Source organism: Pogonomyrmex barbatus, unplaced genomic scaffold, assembly GCF_055798465.1.
Source record: "Pogonomyrmex barbatus isolate J1 unplaced genomic scaffold, ASM5579846v1 scaffold7, whole genome shotgun sequence".
Classification (NCBI taxonomy): Eukaryota; Metazoa; Arthropoda; class Insecta; order Hymenoptera; family Formicidae; genus Pogonomyrmex; species Pogonomyrmex barbatus.
In genome coordinates this window covers 10,526,162-10,542,167 of record NW_028297171.1, presented here as the reverse complement: position 1 = coordinate 10,542,167, position 16,006 = coordinate 10,526,162, and the positions used below count along the sequence as shown (strand labels likewise).

Below are 16,006 nucleotides of genomic sequence, written 5' to 3'. Positions count from 1 at the left end.
ATCTATATTTGCACATTAAAAAATCTGTCGCTATCTTTTTAAAATCATAAATATTATAATCGATGATCGTAAGTGCATTTACATCTTATCACGAACCAACGAACGGTCAACCAAAAAACCAAAATCTGGCGTGACGATAATTAAATTGACGAGAAATTCATGTAGGAAGGATTTAAAACAGAAACGTATAAAATATAACTTTGAGAATTTAAAACTCAGGACTAAATTATCATTCCTTAATTAGACGAGAGAAAAAGGACTTGCGTTCATTCTCATGATGTGATTCGTGCGAAATTTCTCTACAACACAATAATTCTTTTATATTTTCCCTTGATGATGTATATTTACTATTCATTTGTGTTTATTACATTTGAATATTTTTATAATTATAATACAATTAGTATGTACGTATGTAAATATTTGATTAAGAATTATTTTATTCGAAATAAAATTCCTATCAGACAATAAAATGTCGATCCTTGGTCGAGTAAATTAAAGGCTTTTCTTAATTTTCATAATAATAAGGAAATAAGTTTATCAGTTTTTTATTAGAATTCTATTTCTGGAATAACAAAAGAAGAGAAACCTAATCAAAAAATGATGTACATACATACATACAATTTTCACAGGATTTAAAGAATTTATGTTAGTTTTTGACCAAATACACGTATATACGGATATGAAAATATTCTTGTAATAAAAAATTGAATGTGTGACACTTTGTGATTTTATGACTTGTCGGGAACGATAATTTAATAATCGGTTTATATATGCGATTCGAATGGTTGGTCTACCACTGCCGTCGCCCGAGGTCACTCGAAAGAGCCCAAAGAACTTCTGGATATTGTTTTAAAGGCGTTCTCTTGGTACTGATCTAGAAAGAGGCATTCAAAAACCTCTGTCTCCAGTTAAATTAATTAAAACGCTGCACTTTCTCGCGCGGTTAACGAAATCATTCGTAGAGACAAAACCGTACACCCTATCATACCCTCTATCATACTATATTATAACAAGGCTTGAAAAGGCGACAGAGACTAGGAGAATGTTTTCTTTTTCTCTTTACGTCGTAATAAATGGTTACAAAAGAGCATTCGTTCACGGGTGATTCGATTCGAGTATCAGTATAGGCCCATAACACATGCTTTACGATATCTATCTGCTGACGTGGCCTTTTGCTTTTGTCAGGCAATTTGCGCCAGAAATCGAATCATACAAAGCAAAAAGCTCGGAAATATTTATTCGGAGATATTATATTTTTCAGTTAGCTATGAGAAGCGCGCGGGTGAATTATTTTCATTTTTTCTTTTTAAAATATACAAAGTCTCTTGATAAAGCAATGTTGATAATTATTTTTTATATTGATTTTATAACAATTAAATAAAACGTTATATCAATCTCGTGTAGAATAACACGCGCGCATCACACACACACACACACACAATCATTTTCTTTATTTTTGTTGTACTATTGGAATTATTTATATATAATTATATAAATTTATATATGTATTATTTCTTTGCAAACTTTAGAAATCTGAATTTGAGAAGATTATAAAAGATCAGCATCGTTTTTCAATTCGTTTTTCAATCTTATAGTCACTTTTCGTTGTTTTTATAAAAAAAAAACTTCTTTATTTGGCAGCTCCTCAAATGCATTGATTAAGAATGATTCATTTAAGCTTATATTTCCCATTAATTAATTAGTCATATTTATATAATCAATTTCAGCTACGTGATAATTATTGTTATCCTATTATGATATCCATCCATTTTGTTTACACAACAAACGTGTACGTACATACACAAAAGTAAGTACATTAGCAAATGCATGAAAGACCTTGTTTGTGGAAAGATTTACAATTGTTTACCGATTTACTTTGAGCTTTTCATCCTTGTTCTTTCTCCTTTTCTTCTCAATACTATAAAACTCGATTATAAAGAGATTGAAGTAGGAATATTTTAAAACGTTACATTTTTAACGAAAAATATACCGTATATGCCGCGTAGGCATATAAATCTAAAGGACATATAAATCTTGTGCTGTTAAATTATTTTTTTATATGCGTAGTTTATAAGTAAATAATAATATATTCCTATATTCCTTTTAAAATTATAAACAGACAAACTTATACATATATATATATATATATATACTTGCGCGCGCGAGTGATGTGTTTATAAATTGTAAACTCTTGAAATAAACGTAAAAATTTAAATAAAAATGGAATTATATGATAGAATAAATAAACGATTTTGCAATGCAAATACTTTTTTAATCAAATTAAATATAGTAATCTGCGTGATATTTTCTATTTCAATGTGGAAATATCCGTGTGACATGATATCTGCTTGCAGTAAATATCATTACGAAATTTTGTCCTTTATTTCTAATCTTCTCTCTAGTCTTCTTTAAAATTATTGATTGTAATTATTGTAAATGAAGGAAACTGCGAGCCGTTTTATATCACACCCGATATAAATTTTATCTTTTGAAATGATCATGGTTATATCGTTGCGAAATGTCTTTTATTTATCGTGTATAATATCGCGTTTGATAAACGTATGAGTTTATCGAAAAATAAACATAACTACGTGAAATTTTAGTAGTATATTCAGCGCCAATTTATACAAATCAAGAATAATGTAATGTGATACATCTCAGTGTATTTTTTATTTTAATCAAGTATTTTAATTAAGTATACCTCACAAACCCTGTTTAAAAGGAGAAAGTGTTCCTGGTTATATCTACAAAGTTCCCGAGAGTATATTCCGTTTTTTTTTTTTGAGAATACAAGTTTGAAGTTTCCAGTGCTACAATGTTGCTCTCTTGGGACGAAAGATTAGAAAAAAAAATTTAGAATACGAACTTATAAATACGTGACTTTTGTGCACTTTAAATAAAATATCTCATGATAAATAGACCGGTGTATCAAGCGAATAATAAAAATAGATCTTATATAGGGAAAGAAATCATTATTAATTTATTCACATTTTTTTTGTTTATTTTGTCTGTTGATTATAGTTTTACTATTGATGATTGATCCTTTTGCGGATGGATAATATCTACGATTGTATGACACAAACTGCGAGCTACAAGCCGCATCGACCGATTGCAGGAAATACAAATGGGCGTGGCAATTAATGCACCGCATCGTTTATGAATATTTACTATTCAATCAGTGAAAAAGCCGTCACGCGCGAACATGAGAGGGTTACTTTGCCAGTTGTATTTGTTATGAGACCGAAGATAATATTTTGTACAATTTACAGCAAGATAAATACTATTTACTTTAAAGAATAGTATGAGAAACGCAAATATTCATGTACAATCATGGTACGTTCATATTTATGAGAGAGAGAGAGAGAGAGAGAGAGAGAGAGAGAGAGAGAGAGAGCAAGGATCAAAAATGTTACTAGAGAAATATTCATGAGCACATTTCTGTTGACGTAACATCATGAAAATATGGAAATTTGAAAAAGAGAAATTTGATTGGAAACTGAGGTGATATGAAGCTGGGTTTTTCGCAAAGGTATTCTAAATATTAACTCTTTGCACTCGACTATCTCTTCTAAGGGAACATCGTAAATATAACGACTCGAATGTTCCTTCCAAGGGAACACGAAAAGATTGGAGATAATTATAGAAATGCGTATCGATAAAGTTTTATTCCCCAAATATCATTTAAATAGAGTAATTATTTCCATACACTATCATTTTACTTGAAATAATATGTTACCAATTATTTTGTGACTAAATATGTTCGTGTTGCTGAAGGTGATTTGGGAATAGATGATTTGAAAAAAATCTCCGAGTGCAAAGAGTTAATAATAATAAAGTCTAAAAGATCTAATTAATCCGGAATTGACTTTTTCTCGAAATACAGATACATTTGATCACGTATATAGTTTATCGATGGAAATCAATTACATTCAATTAGAATTTCATTTACATTCAATTAGAATATTTAATTGTAAAATAGATCTATTCGAGAGAATAAAGAATTTACGCAAAATTTATCTTTCATCCGTTACCTATTACTTGCAAAATTGTTCAACTATATGAGGGAGAACATTATTATGGTGTAATAATGTTATCTGTCCTGTATAGGAGTACACGTGCGCGCCACAAATTTCTACGATATTTGCGAACATTTGCGAATGCTGAGAGTAGCGTGGCAGTGAAAATCGATGCGTTATTATCGGGTATAATTCTATTATCGATAGTTAGTTAAGTATCGAAGTAGAGATCGGAGAACTTGGTTGCTCTACGAACGCGTCGATAATGATGTTAATGTCGATGAGTAAGTATTCGCGCATGTCAAACTTGAAAATAAGTCTTGGGAAATGCTAGTCAATTAAATTTAGTTTCCAGCGAATTATTATAATCGATATAAAACTCCAGGAGTAAGATATGAAATATTATTTGCGATAAATATTTTTGTTTTATAGAAAGATGTTTCAGAAAAGATTGTCAAAAAGAATTTGAAAAATTCATTTGACACTAGTTTGATCTCACGTACATGTAACAGCGCGCAATGCATACTAGTTCTTGATTCTTGGTGAGACTTGTTTATAAAAATTTATTAACACCGACGATGTGGAATTATACATCACACACGTAACACTTAACACGAATAGCTCTCTTATGTTCAGCCGATGCGAAAAAAAGAGAAAGAAAAGAGACAGTGTGCTCCGGGGTATAGCCCATGTAAAATGCTGCCAACAGAGCTCGCACGCACGCAAATATTCATTTCACGCATTCGAGTCGCGGGGGAGATGGGAGAGAAAGACAAATAAACAGGACAAGAGAAGTGACGCGAGGATGTATGTGAAGAGCATTATTCGTGCAGCTGCACCCGTCGTATTGCATTTCCCAGTGATGGATGAATCATTTAATGTTGGAGCGCTGTGAGCTTATTCATTTTTTAATTAATTGTATTAAAGTACAGAGAGAGAGAGAGAGAGAGAGAGAGAGAGAGAGAGAGAGAGAGAAGAGAGAGAGAGAGAGGAAGAAAATGAACGAATGGAGGTGAGGTGTATGATTTTCTTCATAAAACTCACAAAAATTGTTATGTTATCTATGAAATAACATTGCTACGTTTGTAGATATAATGATGAAGTAGACATTTAAATAGAAATCTGATTTTTAGTTGGTTGAAATTTCGAGACAAATTATCATGCTCTGCGACTTGGTTCGAAATTTCAATCTTTAGAGTTAAATTAATTTATACTTTATTTATACAAAAAAGGGAATTTACCTCATTTTCTCGAATGTATTATATTCTCGAGTATTTAATATAATTTTGCTCTTCTCATAAAAAAGTTACTTTCTGCATATTTCTTTGTTAATTATTTCGCATTAATTGTGACAAATTCTTTGAACAAGTATCGAAAAGACATAGAATATCTTACAACACGATAATAAATTCTTTTCGATCGACTTACTCAGTAGATTTTTCTTTGCGAAAAATTTAAAGGAGAGTTATTTTGTGGAGAATTTTTCAATTTTTCACATAATATATCTTTCTAAACTAATATTGTGTGAGGCGAAATTTATTTGAAATTATTTGAATAACATTTTATTTATCTCTTAATTTGGGATCTTTTATTATATCTCGCTACATTTTTTTTTCCAAATACAATATATAAAGACCTCCCAACTTTTTGCAAAGTTTTATTATTGAGATCAAGGATGCGTCTGTTGTAGCGCCTGTGTTAGAAAAAGGAAAGAGGCGGAACGGATCGCTAATTAAAAGTCGTAGTGACAGACGTTTAATCGAATTTCAACGTCGCCAAAGTGTCGTATTACCACAGAAGTGCAGTCTGAAAGGAAACGCGTCGATATTTGTTAGCGAGATGAACATGAGAAGCGAGAAAGTGCCGAGCGGATATCAATCTGTGGCGTGAGCGTGCGCACGCTATTAATGAAGTTGTAATTAAATCGCAGACTTGGTTAATGATACATCTAGCGGAGAACCAAGCGAGAATCTCACTTACGTTTTGTTCATCAATCTGATTATCGCTCTAATAGATAAAATTTGTCTAGAAAAATGAAAACTTTTTATTCGATATATACATGTCTTTTTTCCTATTATTTTCGCGATATTACTGTATAATTATTGTATGATAATCTTGGAAATTTTAAACAATATATAAAATATTTTATAATCCTATTTCTTTTTTTTTTTTTTTTAATAAAAAAGAGATGATTATACGGTCAAAAATAAATTTAATAACATAAAATAAAATTATTTTTACATAAGATTTAAGAAAATAAGGTTTAAGAAAAGAATGATTTAAGACAGAATATTCATTGAATAGTGATATTAATAAAATAATTATTTCGTTCTTTTTATTAGTTAAATTTTAAAAACAGATTTTGATGATCTTTTAATACAAATGTGTGTGGAATATTGCGATAAAATAAAAAATTTTGAATAAAAGTTATTATCCTTAAATAAGTTAGTATCCTTAGATGAATAATTACTAATGCATTTGATAATATTACAATAAGATGACACATGTATGCATCCACGCACACCTGCGTGCAAAGTGAGAGAGAGGGGGTGAGGAAGGGGGAGAGACGGATATTATGCGTCAATGTTTAAATAAAAGAAATCATCCTTTTCAAAAAATACATTAGTATTTGAAAATAATAAAATGCAAAGAGATTTCTTGATATATTCTTGATATATTCCTGTTTATCTGTCTTATTCTTTCTCATATATAAAGTAATCTTCTCTCTTTATATTATATATGTCGTGATTGATCGGACACCCTATTTTTCGAAGTGTTCGCTTCGATAAATACAAGCAAAAGCATGTATGCTCCGATTTATTCATGCGCCCCATTATTGATTATCGAATTGTGTCAACATCTGGTAAGCATCTCCCACAGGTGTATCTCGGCGGTGATGCGTATGGAAATGTTAGAATAGATACAGACGATTAAATGAAGACTAGGTTGGCAAGTCCGTACGTGCTCTTGGGAAATTAACAAGGGTACATATTAAAAGAAGACAAGCTACCGTTTAAAAACAACGATCTTCTGAAATGCTTATATTGGCACGCATTTCATCGATAATAAATATTTGTAAAATATTCACGGTTATAGGAGAATTGTAGAAAAGGATCAATTATATAATAACAAATTTTATCGTTTTTGGAAGAAATGTTTAGCGGTATACATATGTACTTAAAAACATATATACGATTTGTAACGCAAACATATTGTAGTTTGCTAGTCGCACAAATATTTTGATACAATTTTCATTTACTTGTTATAAATTATTATTACTAAGATAAATGCTCTTTATATAGTTATTCACGTACATCTAGATACTATTAAGAATGCATTATTTTTCTTTTTTCTAAACTTGGGTTATAAATATTAATTATTAAATTGTATCATGTTGTGACCTAGTACTTTACCTAGCACAAAACCAATATTCAAACACGCATATATATTCAATTACGGCAAAACAATTATAGTTATTACTAACAACAAGAGTTTCTCGGTTGCTGTTATATCCTTAGGGAATTAACCATGCGCGTGATTGCGTTCATTACTGGTACAAGGTCTAATTATTACATCAAGTTTGTTTATCACCGCGTATATATTACGCGTATATTTGTCGTGTTGTTGAATTGTTATTTCTTCTCTTAAATCCTACTAAATACACACACACACACATATATATATATATATCTGTATATACTTATACAAATAAATAACATATATGAATAATTAATGCATAATAATTAAATTAATTGAAAATTGAAATTTAGACAGAAAATGATGGGAAACATCTATCGCATTTCGAAATCTCCACAATCTCATCTGTATTTATATAATGTATTATGAATGTCTGTAATCTATTTTGTGAAAATAAGATTTAATTTTTTTTTTTTTTTTTTTTTATTGGAACATCTGTCGATAGAGCTTGCTCGGCGCTCTTGTGATGCGAATGTAGAGCGTAAATGTACAAACTGAACTCGGAGACAATGCGCGTATTTAAATTGAAATAAAATCTCAACGGTGTTATTTTGATCACAATGCAAATCTCAATAAATAGAATGGGCTTGGACATAATTTGGGATTTTCCCCTGCCAGAGAACTACTCAACTTCGACAAAATCTTATTTTCTCAAGACACACCGCAATCGATGCAATATAATGAAAATAATCAATGCATTTTAAAGATGAAATTATTGTTTTTCTATTAGTTTCTCTCTCTAATAGAGAGTTTTTTGAATAAAGAAACTTGTATTCTAATTATACATGTTATCTTTACTTATACAAGTATACTAATACAGTTTAATACCGTTCTACGTTAATTCAAGTAGAGTGTACAATACAACAATAAGATTCCTGCTGGTTCACTGCAGCCATCATGAATTATGACATCGGAAGCGAGAAAATATGTAAAAATTCTTGCAAAATGAAATAGAAACATTTTTTGATAAAATTATGTTTTCATTCTAGATTTGTATGATATACCGAAAGTTCTTTTTTCACTCCGTTAATTAATAAATAACCATACATTTAGAACTGAATTGTGATTCTTTTTTTAATTAGGCATTTATTTTCTAAATATATAGTTATTTTTCGGTATCGATTACCGGAGCAAAACAGGAGAGTTTTTGATATATTTTACAAGTCTGTTTTATTTCAATGTTATATCAAATATTATTGAAAAATGTTTCCGTTTTAAGATATTTTCCTAGAATTTCCTAGATAATTTCCTAGAATTTTTATCACGTGTTTTTCTCGCTTCTGACGTCGTAATTCAAGATGGTGCGGTGAATGCAGGAGCGTTGTCTAAAATGTTTAATTCAATAGATATTGAGGCAAATAAATCTTAAATCTTAAAATTAAACTATTTTCTTCATCAAGATTTATTCGAAAAATAACTTTATATCACTCGTTATCATCTTGTGTATTTTTATGTTTGATAATTTTAAACATTATTTCAAGAGATATATTTATCAATAATAATTCATAGACAAGAACATACGAGTACACGTGTACGCGTGTACGCATACCCGTGCAAACGCAAACACGTATACATGCGCGTATAAAATTGATATCGTATTAATTATAAAACTATGACAAAGTTCTCTCGTGGCAGATTAATAGTTTGCATAAGAATTCCCAGTAAAGGTGCATATCCATTAATTTCCAAGAATAATTATGAAATTTTATGACGCACTCCACGACTCTCGCGTCACCCATTGTTTTGGGCGGCTTTATACGATAAATAGACGTGCACTAACAAGTTTTGCGAACTTGTTTAAACAAAACGTTATTATGAGTAGTCGATCATTATTTTCAGGCAAGAAGTTGTTTATTACCGATTTATTAATAATAACGATGAGGTCTATCATCGCTCAGAAATTTATCTATGTAAATTGATTATTATTAAAATTGTCTGTGTATATAGAGATGATATACGACTATTTTAAACTTTCTTCATTGACAAGCTCACCGTGCTATGATTAAGAAAATTAGAATGCGATACATTGAGGCTGTTATTGCTGCTGCTGCTGCTGCTGCTGCTGTTGCTGCTATTGTTGCCGCTGTTGCTGCTGCTACTGCTGCTGCTGCTGCTGGATGTTGCCGTTACAAGATCCGGTCGCTTCAGAGCCGACCTCTTTATTCGCGTATCGATTCATCCAGCATTTTTCCTTGTAGTTGTGAATAATGCAACGCAGACGATATTCGCAGCACAGTTTAGCGGCGTTACGAGATCGTGAAAAATTGCCGAGAATGCTGGAAATCGTCTCTCTCGGGTCACTCAAGTGCGCATGACACATCGGAATATTTGTATTTAGATAACAACGACACGCGTTGTATCGAATTCATTTCGAAAAACATCGCCATGCAAACGTCCCGCAAAGGAGAGAAAATATTAATTTCCAATGTTTGTATGCACGGGATAGCTTAATTTTATTCTATTAAACATGGATATATTTTTATATTTTACAAGTTAGGCATACCAATAGTTACATCTCACATCAAACATCATGTTCCTGTCTAAAAAAGCATTGTCTCATTTTGTGTAGCATTCCTATATGATGATAACGCGCATAATGTATGATATAATGATAACTTTTTTATTACATTTCCACTTATCGATTGTTGAGATGCATATCAAAGATACGTGCAGTTGAATTAATTTAGGTGAATGTTTTGAACATTTCGAAAGAATAAACATTCTTTATTTACAGTTACTTAAAGACTAAAAGAGAATTTCCTGAGTAAGAGAGAGAGAGAGAGAGAGAGAGAGAGAGAGAGAGAGAGAGAAAGAGAGAGCGGATACAAATTGCTAATTGAAATCTGTTGCACTTTCAGAAAACGCCAGTCGTTGGTGTTGGTCGAATGGAACTTGGGACCGTTATTCCAATTATTCCATGTGTCGCGATGTGCGGCTGCCGACCATTGAGCCTGGTGTAGAAATTTCAACTACACTTTATTTCATCGGTTACAGCCTCTCCTTATTTACTCTAATAATGGCGGTCTGCATATTCATCTATTACAAGTGAGTTGAGCCTCAATAACGCGCAATCTGAAATTCTCTTCCTGTCTATCGCGTTATTTTATTTAAAAAGAATCAGGCTGTTGAACAAACGGCAGTTCTTTGGCTTTGGTTCTTTGCTGTTTTAATTTTAATTTTAATTTAGAAAACTTAGCTTCAGTTTGATTATGAATCATTTGTAGCGAATATTTGCTCAAGAAGAGGAATCACACAGGATTTTCTTAATGTTGTATAACAGGCCTCTCTAAAACAGGCCTGTCTAAAGCTAGATTCTTCGAACTAAACGAATTTCCACTTTTCCGTTGCCTCGTTAAGGGAGAGGGAAAATAAAAAAGGATAGACGACAGACTTTGTCGTCTATTCCTTTTTTGTTTTCCTTGCATTAAAGATATTTCTTTACACTGATTCTTTAGACTCCTGCATAGATTTTCAACTTTCTGCATAATCTCTCTGACATAATTACCGGCATTATCGCAGCGCAAGGTCTCGAAGCAAACAGTTGAAACACCGTATTCTACGATCTCGTTGAATTGAATTCTGAATGTTGAATTCCGCTCGATCGTTTCTGTTTGTTTCGTAATTTAAATCACGCGCTAACCTACTTTAATTAACTTTATATAGCAGGAAAACATTCCAGAATTTCTCAAGACATCAATCGTCTCATATCTTTTCCGTAGGGAATTACGATGTCTCAGAAACAACATACATACGAATCTAATGTTTACTTACATCCTGGCTGATTTGACATGGATCTTAACTACTGTGATGCAGGTAAATATAATGTATGTGTAATGTATGTATGTATGTATGTATGTATGTATGCATGTATGTATGTAGGTCTAACTTCTAAAATCTCTAACTTTTATTTAAATAACTTTGTCAATTGTACATTATATATATAACATATATACGTATTAACAAATTATATTTGAAAATGCAGCATTTGTCTCGCAGCATTTCTTTATTTCTTATATAAATTATTTATATTATTAAAATTTGCAAACGTTACGTAAGAGCATGTATTTTGCAATGTTGAAATATTATTCGATGGAACGACTTTTTATTAAAACGGTCAATGTATATTATATATTATATATTATATTTACTACGTAACACATGCTTTAACGCTTTAACGCTATTAACTATACTTTGTGATTAAAAATCGTATTCCCACCGCAACTCTTTGTTTATCTGTAATAAAATAAATAATTAAGCAAGTGCTCTCTACAATTTCAAATTATGAATGATTAAACGAGCAATAATGTATCGATTTTTAAATTTGATTTTTAAATATTTTATCAATTTAAATCTTTATTACTAACTATGTTGCGTTAAATTATTTTAATGCAACACGAGGTATAATATATGTAGTGTTGCTTTTTTACATATTACAATATTAATTCCATCGCGCTTTGATTGAAATTTATAATCTATCATAGAGTAAGAGCGAGAATGACAACGAGAACGAGAAAGAAAGGAAGAAAAGTAAAGTTGACTATAGAAATTTGTTCTCGAATCTCGATCGTTGATAAGTTGAAAAAGAGATGGTTTACTTTCATAGCATTCTTCGTTACGCGAGAGGGTCAAATCTTTATTAGTAAACGTGATAAGATACGATATGAAATTGATCGGAAAATCCTTACGATTATATATCGTATTTGTCTAACAAATTTGTTCATAGTTTTTCTTTCTTTATCGATGTGTGTGTGTGTGTGTGTGTGTGTGTGTGTGTGTGTGTGTGTGTGTGTGTGTGTGTGTGTGTGTGTGTGTGTGTCAATAACTTTTTTACATTTACGGTTCTGTATCAATCAATTTAGTTTTTCGATGACAAGATAGATAGATAAATAGATAAATATAGAGAAGAAAGGTGAGAAAGGAAGAAATGGCAAGATGGTGATGATACATTACTCTTTATTAATGGTTAACGAAGAAAAATGAACAGAATGCTAAAAAGCTTTCCCGTCTGTCGGATCAATTGGTTGGGCGTGTCACTGAACGTCACAGAAACGTCCCCATTGACTGCACTTTCTCAGATTGCGCTCGACTGAGATTGCGAAAAGTTGCATTCTATAATGGGTTTTCATCTCAATCTTATAAAATTTCTTCAACGAACTCTGAAAGAGTAATCAGAAGATGACGAAAAGTGGATCTGTTCGAAAACTCAAAACAGTTTTCGTAGATTGATAAGATTACTCAAAGATTAATATTAACGTAATATTATCTGTCTTTCTGACCGTACTTTTCTCGTTAATATGATTTTTATACGATTTCTAGGTGTCTATGCAAACGGATATACCGACTTGCGTGACGCTCTTCTCGCTTCTTCATTACTTTCAATTGACTAACTTTTTCTGGATGTTTGTTGAAGGCGAGTAAAAATTTTATAGAAATATGTAAGACACATATTGTCACTCATGAAATGCGCGAATGCCGTTGTTCCGGACTTCGAATTACGAGAACAAAAATTATTGCACGAGAGCGCATCTCGCGTCCTGCTCAAAAATATAAATTAATAATTAAGATTTTTTTTTTTTTTTTTTTTTTTTTTTTTTAAGAAACGTACACGTTCGTTGGATTTTTATTAGAAGCGCATTTATCGTCACCGCTTTGTCTCTTATATCTCATCTTTCGTAGGTTTGTATCTGTATCTGTTGGTCGTGAAAACATTCACCGGCGACAATATCAAGCTGAGACTCTGCCTACTAATCGGCTGGGGTAAGCGAGCACTGTAGAATCGCGGGAGAGAAAAGAGTCATCGTATTCACAGAATGTAAAACATAAAACGATGATAACAAAAAAGAAAGTAATAAACTAATAAAGAAAACAAATAAACTCAGGTGTCCCGGTGCTTGTGATAACCATGTGGGGTATCGCCAAGTCGTTGGATCAAAAAGTCATAAACCACGTCATGAAGCAAGCTAATCAGGTATGAATATAAACGACAATGTTTCTGACGTTACGAGTAGACATGTTTGCAACAGCGAATTTCCATTTTTTTGCGCGAGAACTCTTTCATTTCCCGATAGCGCTCATACGTAGCGAACTGATAATGAATGGCGTCGAAAATATCGATCAAAATTTCAGTCACCTATTAAGTTGCCTATTAAGTCACGCCGCTATCGTCCGTGACAAGTACGTGACAAGAAGGGGGGAGGGGAGACACGCGAGAAGAGAAAGAGGAATAATATCGACGTGTAGAAAACATGGGATGGTTTTACGTCGGACGTTCGATCGAACGTCCAGACGAATGTTCGATACGCATCAAACCATTTTACTTTTTAACACGCGCTCACGGAAAGACCTCTTACCGATTACGAGCAATATTGCAAGATCGATGAGATTGTTCGTTTGAAAGATTTGTTAAATTTGTTGTCATAAATATCTAGTTGCAAAAATGTTGGTTGTATGATTGTTAGATTATAAACTGATTTAAAGACAAGAGGTTTTTCGGCGCGACTCAACTTGATGGAAGAAAATGCTCAAACTGAGTGAGCATAGAGCCTCTTATCCTTTTTTTTTTTTTTTTTTTCAAATGAACTTTAACAAATTTATTGAAATTTCATTGAGAAAAATGTTGATAAGGTTGATTAAAAATTTGCAAAAATATATATATATACACACGAGAATGATATGCATTTGCGAATGATGGCGAATTAAGTCGAACTGAAGTTAAGTCGACATTTACATCTTGTAGAATGTAGACGTAAATATATTATTTGTATACTCAGATGTGCCAAGTAGAAAAGTGTCGGAGGAGACATTTATTAATGCATTTACACTATATAAGAATGCCTAACGTGTATAATAAAAATTGAACTTGATTGATTCGTCTTTAGTCATAAACGCTTATCGATATTGCAAGTATACTAATTAATTATGGACTATGCTGATGACAGGAAGTAGCGCTCTGGAGGCACTGTCCCTGGATGATACCGCATCCATACGATTGGTTTTATCAAGCATCCGCTATAATAATTCTAGCGGTAAACGTGATGTTTCTTTTCATGATTATGCGGGTGAGTGCAGCTTGTCGCTGGAATTAATCTTAGAACGCTATTTACATTTTTCATATCGTTTAGAGAGCGAGCGAGTATAATGGCATATGTACGGCATATATAACGGATAACGGTTCAATTTAACGCAATCTGTGATTTCGTGACGAGAAGCGCGCGATAAAACGGCCGTCATTCACTCGGCGTATCCGGTGCGAAATTGCTTCTCCCACACTCGTTGAAACTCGTAGTCATAATTTACGGTGTTAAAGCGTATACCTCGAGATCGAAACGAGATCATTGGATGATTCTACGTGGTTGTATGCGGAATTAGCGAAATAAAAAAAGGTTTTGTTGAAATAACGAAAAAATAGAAAGAGATTCATTTATGAGTGATATCCTACATTATCATTGTCATCTTATTCTAAACGAATTCAAACGAATTGAATATGAATATATCGTCGCGTGGTCCTGCGCAGGTGTTGATAACGAAACTGTGGTCCTCCAACAATGTAGAGACGCAACAATATCGGAAAGCCAGCAAAGCTCTCTTGGTATTGATACCACTTCTAGGAGTGACATACGTGCTGGTCATAGCTGGACCCACCGAAGGCCAAGTCGCGAATGCATTCTCCTATGCGCGTGCGATTCTGCTTTCTTCGCAGGTAACAGTCATTACGTGTGAGAAAACACAAGCGATCAAATTTAAACGAGAAGTGAATTTATCGGTCGCACCTTTTTGGAACTTTGTTTTAATCCGTAGTTACAACTTTGTTGTTTCGGGATGATTTTCCGTCTTTCTTATATTGTCCCTTGTATTGTAAAAATTATGTCGGGAATGGAAAGCGAGCAAGATACAAAAACTGGATGTTTTTTTTTTTTTTTTTTTTTGTTATCGGCAAGAGTTAGAACTTGAGATTCGAGACTCGTTTTCGAAAAAAAAGTGCGATATAAACCCATAATCTCGTTTTCACCGAGGCGAAAAGTGGCCCTGCCAATCCCAAGAGAACAAACTGTAATTCGTTTTCACCTCTCTTCTTTTTTCAGGGATTCTTTGTGGCGTTGTTTTACTGCTTTCTCAATACCGAAGTGCAAAATACGGTTAGGCATCATTTCACACGATGGAGCACCACGCGAAATCTTGGCACCCGCCGGAGGTATTATAACAATTGGTCCCCTCGTTCAAGAACGGAGAGCATAAGGTACTCGTTTCACGCGTACCTTATGTCCAAAATAATTTTACATATAACATACACATATATATATACATATATATATAAACGACATAAAATGCGACAAAAAAATAATAAAATTGATCTTTTCTACGCGATATGGTAATCGATATCAGAAACATGATCTAATTTGAAAAAGTTGATAGCCTTGTCGGATTGAATTCTCATCGATTCACTGACTCACCGTTTCGCCATTTCTTACTTTGCATTTTTGGTTTTTTTTTTTTAAATTTAAATTCCGATACGG

General features: G+C 32.5%; 1 protein-coding gene across 4 annotated transcripts in view; it reads left to right on the top strand.

Moving 5' to 3' along the window:
* Nucleotides 1–16,006, top strand: part of Dh44-R1 (Diuretic hormone 44 receptor 1) — a 32,163-nt gene that overhangs the window by 14,127 nt on the left and 2,030 nt on the right. For 2 of the 4 annotated variants that reach the window (XM_089083337.1, XM_089083336.1), the window contains 8 exons: nt 10,352–10,538; nt 11,213–11,306; nt 12,810–12,903; nt 13,170–13,250; nt 13,373–13,461; nt 14,432–14,551; nt 15,007–15,192; nt 15,575–15,729. In XM_089083337.1, the coding sequence (XP_088939463.1) occupies nt 10,352–10,538; nt 11,213–11,306; nt 12,810–12,903; nt 13,170–13,250; nt 13,373–13,461; nt 14,432–14,551; nt 15,007–15,192; nt 15,575–15,729 (1,006 nt within the window). The remainder of the gene's footprint in view (nt 1–10,351; nt 10,539–11,212; nt 11,307–12,809; nt 12,904–13,169; nt 13,251–13,372; nt 13,462–14,431; nt 14,552–15,006; nt 15,193–15,574; nt 15,730–16,006) is intronic. The other 2 variants (XM_089083338.1, XM_089083339.1) reach the window with 2 other exon arrangements.